Raw genomic sequence first — 7,450 nt, forward strand, 5'->3', positions numbered from 1 at the left:
ATGTATGCATGTATGCATGTATGCATGTATGCATGTACAGGCCCTTGGTATTAACTGGGAATATTATACACACTCTGGTGTCTTTGGTTTTCATTTGGGGATATAGTTTTAAGCAAGAGAGACAGATGACCAAGAGAGGGACTCTGAAGCTATATAGACTGAGGAAGTTGGATTTATATGTTTAGGAATATATGTATATAGGCCTACATATGTAACAACAATAGGTGGAAATGTGGGCCATGGATTTGAATGAGAGCAAGATGGGTATATGGAAGGGTCTAGAGGGAGGAAAGGGAAGGGAGGAATGATTTTATTACAATAGAATTTCAGACAAATAAATAAATTTTAAAAATCACTGATATCTGAAATGCATCCTTTCTTGTCCTTAGCATTAAGAGAAATTGCATTCACTATTCTTCACAAAGTTTCTGATAATAGAATATAGGCTGGGATTAAGGTACCTTCCTACATTTAAGTGTTTTGGTGATCATTTCAATGTTACTGCATCAACGTATATCAATATAGAACTGTATGAAAGTCTTAGTATTTCCTGACTAATAAAGTGAGGTACCAAATTATTTTACTGAAGTCTCAAGTTCCTCGCATGAGACCATAAATAAAGGGCATGTTAACCAAATTGTAAAATAAAGTGTTTAATAATGTAAACACAGTCCCCAGGTAACACAGATGAATTTACATTGCCATACAATTCAATACAGGAGTTGATTTGAGTAAAAACATCGATTTTATGAAATTTATTTTTATAAGTAGTAAAAATAAAAAATGGTAAAAGAGATGGTTGAGAACAACATACTTTTGTAAGCTTGAAGTATGGAATTTCTTTTTTTTTTTTTTTGGTTTTTCGAGACAGGGTTTCTCTGTGTAGCCCTGGCTGTCCTGGCACTCACTTTGTAGACCAGGCTGGCCTCGAACTCAGAAATCCGCCTGCCTCTGCCTCCCGAGTGCTGGGATTAAAGGCGTGCGCCACCACGCCCGGCTGAAGTATGGAATTTCTGATCTATGATATCTTGGGCAAATGTTTTCCCAATCTCACTGTGGTCACATTTCAATGATTAATAATAATAATAATAATACCTTTAATCCTCAACATTGACTCATGCTTTTCTTTTCATTTAGGGATATTTAGAACTCCTTTTGTCACAGTAAACTCTACTGTAGGTTTTGAACATGCTGTTATTTTCTTGGATCACTACTTTTAAACACAAACATATCTCATTAAATTACTTGATCATTAAATTTTTGATCAGTCTTTCTTTGGATATCTTACATAGTAAAGATTGAATGACAATTCCTAGTATTTTTTAAATCTCAAAATCTAGGATCCATCAATACTTTCATGTGAGGAAAACAGATCTTTGACATGTAATTCAGAGCAAGATTATCAGAGACAAAGCTTACCTTGGAATACGAAAGGAGGATTTATACATAATTCTATTGTCCTATCAGACTGAGAAAGGATCACAGTGCTCAAGGACAAGGGACCTGTATTGATGACTTAGAAGAAAGGATCAGGTTTCTTCTGAGACTCCAAACAGGGTACTGGATGACAAAACTGCTTGCTTTCTTAGGGCGTCTAGTAGGAGTGTAGCCTTGTAGCTATGTACATTCCACGTAGAAAATGAAATAGTGCCATGCTTCTGACTTCCACACTGTAAGTGAAGGAACATTTGTTACTTTAAGCCACTGATTTTTCAGTAAATTGATGTAGAAACTGAAATAAAAACAGGACATTAGTGTAACTTAAATATAACACAACATTTATTTCTATTCTCTGTCATACCTTTTATATGCTAGTTATTATATTTTCTTATATCAGTACATTTATTTTTCTAGAAGAATGTCATCTCTTTTTTGGTTTTTCAAGACAGGGTTTCTCTGTGTAGCCCTGGCTGTCCTGGAACTCACTTTGTAGACCAGGCTGGCCTCGAACTCAGAGATCTGCCTGTCTCTGCCTCCCTAGTGCTGGGATTAAAGACGTGCACCACCACACCCAGTGAATGTCATCTCTTTAAAGGCAATATGTTAATGATTTAAGTGCTCCATCTTTTCAAAAACGTGGTGACATATTGCTATGGTTATGGTCAACTATGTGCTTAAGCTGGCAATTAAGCATCTGAGTTTATGGTGATAATAGGTCTTGACAGCAATCTGGGTTTGTCTTTCATGGATAGGTGGTTTGCTCCATGATTTGTGTTTTCTTTTTGGTCTTCCGGTTTGTGTAGTCTGTGGTTGATCATAGGGTCTCCACCTGAGTTGTGGGCAGGAATTGATTTTATTTGTCAGTGTGGCCTCTCATTAGAAGAAATCTCCACTAAGTTTTCTAAGTTGGATACTAGAGTTTAGGTGGCTAGTATGGCATTTAGATCAGTAAGAAGTGTTTGCTCATCATGAATGCTGGCATAGGGTGATGAGGAAGGAAATGGGATTTGTGATAGCATATGGAGCCTAGATGGTCTTCTGTCAGGAGTTGTCTGCCCAAGGAAACCGTGATAGTCGGGGAGCTCCACATCTTAATGCCTTACCTGGTCTTCTGGCAGGCAAAACCTGTTGTTGAGCAAGGGCTGTCTGATGTTCTGGCAGCCATGGCTGGTGTTTTTTTTTGGGGGGGGGAGGGGAGGGGTGCTCGTATTTTGCCAGAAAACCATCTCCTAGCTCTGGTGGAGCTCCCGGTTGGACCAGAGGCATGGGTTTGAACTACGCCTTCTTAATGCATTCATTGCTTTGTTTGTTTGTTTGTTTGTTTTTGTTTTCTTGTTTTGTTTTAGTTTGGGTTTTTTGTGGGAGTACCAGTGTGACTCTGAATCTATTGCCTGCTCATTGGATGCTTTTCCTCCTACTGGATTATCATGGTTCAGCCCTAATGTGAGGGTTTATGCCTAATCACATTTACTCCTGTTGTGACCTGTTTGTTTGATATCATTGGGAGGACTGCCCTTATCTGAAGCAAAATGGAGGAGCTGTGTATCTCAGGTAAAGAGGAGGTTAGGCGAGTACATAGTAGGATGTGAGGTCAAGAATTGTGTGGTGGGATGTACTTTTGACTGAATAATAAATGAAACGGAACAAGTCTAATAATTATTAACCTTTGGAAACTAATCAAAGGAAGGAAAGAAGGAAGGATGGGTGGAAGGAAGGAAGGAAGGAAGGAAGGAAGGAAGGAAGGAAGGAAGGAAGGAAGGAAGGAAGGAAGGACAGACTAAAAAATACTTGCTCAAGGTATTAAGGAATGCATATTTATCAGCTTTTTAAGGAATGAGGGGATTATTTATTTCTCTGATATTTACATTATTATTGAATATAAAGTAGGTCATTTAAATTTTATGTGCAGTTCTAACTTATCTTTTTGAACAGAAAATATATAGACAATTGAAGGGTTTAGGTTTCACACAATTTATTTCCTCCTTACAATGTATATTCTTGATTGTTTTATTATTGTTAATACTGAAAAAACAATACTAACAAAATGAAAAGAGAAAATTGAAGAAAAATGTGAAGACAAAAATTGTCATATATGACAGTTATGATAATTAATCATTTCTAAACCAAAGGAAATTTGAAAACACCTATCTATATTTTTTTCAGGCCCTCTACAGTTCCTCTCAATATGATAGAATTAATCACAGGAGTCAAGAGATCTAGGCAAAAGGTGAGGATATATTTCTGCTTAGGTATTTGGAAAGGGGGATATGATGTGATACTGAAGCCAGTGTGTTTAGATTGATCAAATGAGAAATATTTTGAAATGTTTATCCACAGAATGTTGGAAATTCCCTTGTCACAAGACGGTAGCAAGTCTATATTTCATTTAGGCAAATGCTGATATACAGGAGAATAAGACTGTTGAGTATGATATTCTAAATTCTAATGTCAATTCTATCATTTGAGTGCTTTGTGACAAAACAAAGGTTATCTTCTCATTTTCTATTCTGAGATAATGGATGACAGAAAATAAAATACTTAAGTTACAGTCATTTGAGTCTCTGTGAATAGATTAGAATCACAGATATGGGCTGCTTACTGTTGAGATTTCTTTTTTCTTTTTGCTTCATCTACCACAGGGCAACCACTCAGTGTATGAGACAATAAGATTATCAGATTCTGGAGGAAATCCTTTTATTTCACTACTGTTTCTTTAAGTCTCATAATCTTAATTTGTAACAAGGAACTGTAGACTACTGAAAGCATGGGAATTTGGAATCATACAAGTGTGAAAGAATTCATACTGATCGGCTTAACAGAAAACCCTAATTGGCAGGTTCCTCTCTTTTTTATTTTTTGCATAGTTTATTTTATCATTCTTGTGGGTAATTGGGGGATGATCATCTTGATTTGGTTAAATGCTCAGCTTCATACACCAATGTACTTCTTCCTTAGTAACCTCTCTTTCTGTGACATCTGCTATTCTACAATCATTGCTCCTAAAATGCTCATCAATTTCCTATCAGAACACAAGTCTACTAGGCTGTTTGCCTGTATTCTGCAGAGTTTCTTTTTTGCAGTTTATGTGACCACAGAAGTAATACTCCTGTCTATGATGGCCTATGATCGCTATGTGGCAATTGCAAATCCCTTAATGTATACGGTTATCATGACACACAACATCTGCACACAAATGGTTCTTGCAAGTTACTTGGGTGGTCTTATAAATTCCATGATTCACACAATAGGTTTACTCAAACTAGACTTCTGTGGTCCAAACATTGTGAATCACTTCTTCTGTGATGTTCCTCCTCTTTTGAAGCTTGCATGCTCTGATGCACACAACAACGAGATGCTGCTTTTGATCTTCTCAGGTGTGTTTGCTATTTCCACTTTCATCATTGTCATGGTGTCCTATATCCACATTATCATTGCCATCCTGAGAATCCGCTCAGCTGAGGGGAGGCGTAAAGCCTTCTCCACTTGTGCCTCACACCTAACAGCTGTGGCATTGTTTTATGGATCTTTGACATTTAACTATATACAGCCAAGTTCTCAGTACTCTATGGAACAGGAAAAGCTCTCGGCTGTGTTTTACACCTTGGTCATCCCCATGCTGAACCCTCTGATTTACAGCCTGAGGAACAAGGATGTAAAGGAAGCAGCCAAGAAATTAATTTGTGGGGAGAGAAATGCCCCTTGAACCTGATATATCTCTAGCTTTAAAATCTCGATGTGAGTACTCAAACTGGCATTGCTAACATTTATTAGTCTCTTATGAGAGTAAAATGGAATTTAGACCAAGTATGTTTTACTAAATTTTATTTAACAAATATATTATCGCAGAGAAATGTTAAAATTTTCAAATTGCTGGACTTTCTTGTATCCTTAACTTTCGTCTATATAAAGTCTTGGTAAAAGTTTAAATGATTATATTCCAGTTTGTATATAACTTTAATAGTATGATAACAGGCTGCATAAAAATTAAGCTCATTACTTAAAGTTTTAAATATACTAAATTTTAGAAAATATTTACAATGTGTAAAATGTTCTTACATATAATTTAACTATCAGATGGAACTAAAATTTTTAGATAATGAAAGAAGGAAGAGAAGTTTTCAGTTTAACAAAATATAGCAGTTTGACAAATGTTATTTCTAAATAAAGATACCATCCATTTCTGACAATGCCTAGCCAAACAAGATCTTGAATGTGAGAGGATCTATAGTTTTTCTGTATTCTGTTGGATTCGTTTCCTTTTGTTTGCTTTTGTTGAATTACAATGCATTCGAGTTTTTGTTATCATATTTTATTATATTATTAGACTATGTTATATTACCCACTATTAGATCCTGGTTAGTTTCTTAATGACAGAGAAAAGTGGAGTGGATCAGGATGTGAGTAGAGATTTAATCATTCAAATTAAAAAACAAACAAACCAAAAAAACTATGCAGTTCATTGCATGGTGGTCAACTATTCTTGAACATGAGGCCAAACAACTGATATTTACACTCTCAGCAGACATTCCATATCTCAGTTTACTTGCTAATTTTAACATTTCAACTGTTTTCATTCATTCTTTCCTCTATTCATTCACATTTTAAAAATATAGCAAAATAAAATATAATATGAAACCAAAACTATCACATTGTACTTTGACAAAATAAACCAGTAGAAGAAAACAAAACCAAGAGGAGATACAAGAATCATAGATTAATTCATTTGCTCACTCAGGAATCCCATAAAATCACTAAACTGAAAGCCATACTATATAGAAGTGGTTCGGGTATAGACCCAGGAAGACCCCACACATTCTCTTTCAATCTTTGTAAGTTCTTATGATTTTTGTTCATGTTGACTTAAAGGAACTATTTTCTTGGTGTTCTCTTTTCCCTCTGGCTTAACAAAAAAATTTTTTTTTTATTTTGGTGGGTTTTATTAAAAATGTATTTAAAAATCATTGTGATGGTTGAGGCTTACAATAATTTCTTTTTTTTAAATTTTTAATATTTTTATTACATATTTTCCTCAATTACATTTCCAATGTTATCCCAAAAGTCCCCCATAGCGCCCCCACTTCCCTACCCACCCATTCCCATTCTTTTGGCCCTGGCATTCCCCTATATTGGGGCATATAAAGTTTGCAAGTCCAATGGGCCTCTCTTTCCATTGATGGCCGACTAGACCATCTTTCGATACATATGCAGCTAGAGACAAGAGCTCCGGGGTTCTGGTTAGTACATCATGTTGTTCCAACAATAGGGTTGCAGATCCCTTTAGCTCCTTGGGTACTTTCTCTAGCTTCTCCATTGGGAGCCCTGTGATACATCCAATAGCTGACTGTGAACATCCACTCCTGTGTTTGCTAGGCCCCGGCATCGTCTCACAAGAGACAGCTATATTTGGGTCCTTTCAGCAAAATCTTGCTAGTGTATGCAATGGTGTCAGCGTTTAGAAGCTGCTTATGGGATGGATCCCTGGATACGGCAGTCTCTAAATGGTCCATCCTTTCATCACAGCTACGAACTTTGTAACTCCTTCCCTGGGTGTTTTGTTCCCAATTCTAAGAAGGGGCACAGTGTCCACACTTTGGTCTTCATTCTTCTTGAGTTTCATGCGTTTAGCAAATTGTATCTCATATCTTGGGTATCCTAAGTTTTGGGCTAATATCCACTTATCAGTGAATACATATTGTGTGAGTGTATTTATAATAGCCAGAAGCTGGAAAGAACCCAGATGTCCCTCAACAGAGGAATGGATACAGAAATTATGGTACATTTACACAATGGAGTACTACTCAGCTATTAAAAAGAATGAATTTATGAAATTCCTAACCCAATGGATGGACCTGGAGGGCATCATCTTGAGTGAAGTAACACAATCACAAAAGAACTCACACAATATGTATTCACTGATAAGTGGATATTAGTCTAACAAAATTTTTTGCCTCTTCTTCTGATACTGTGTGTTTGAGAAGAACTTAAGATTAGGTAGCTGATGGACCTAAGG

At 36.3% G+C, this 7,450-nt stretch overlaps 1 protein-coding gene across 1 annotated transcript; it reads left to right on the forward strand.

The window, feature by feature from the left end:
- Window positions 1-4,204: 4,204 nt before the first annotated feature.
- On the forward strand, window positions 4,205-5,143 carry LOC110290208 (olfactory receptor 5J3-like). The gene has a single exon (XM_021156703.1). The coding sequence runs from the start codon at window positions 4,205-4,207 to the stop codon at window positions 5,141-5,143; it is 939 nt and encodes a 312-aa protein (XP_021012362.1).
- The last annotated feature ends 2,307 nt before the right edge of the window (window positions 5,144-7,450 follow it).

Source organism: Mus caroli, unplaced genomic scaffold, assembly GCF_978045245.1.
Source record: "Mus caroli unplaced genomic scaffold, Mus_caroli_1 scaffold_2, whole genome shotgun sequence".
In the NCBI taxonomy this organism is placed as follows: domain Eukaryota; kingdom Metazoa; phylum Chordata; class Mammalia; order Rodentia; family Muridae; genus Mus; species Mus caroli.

Excerpts from the sequence above, each read along its gene's own strand:
- LOC110290208 (XM_021156703.1), top strand. The coding sequence starts at position 4,205 with ATGGGAATTTGGAATCATACAAGTGTGAAAGAATTCATACTGATCGGC.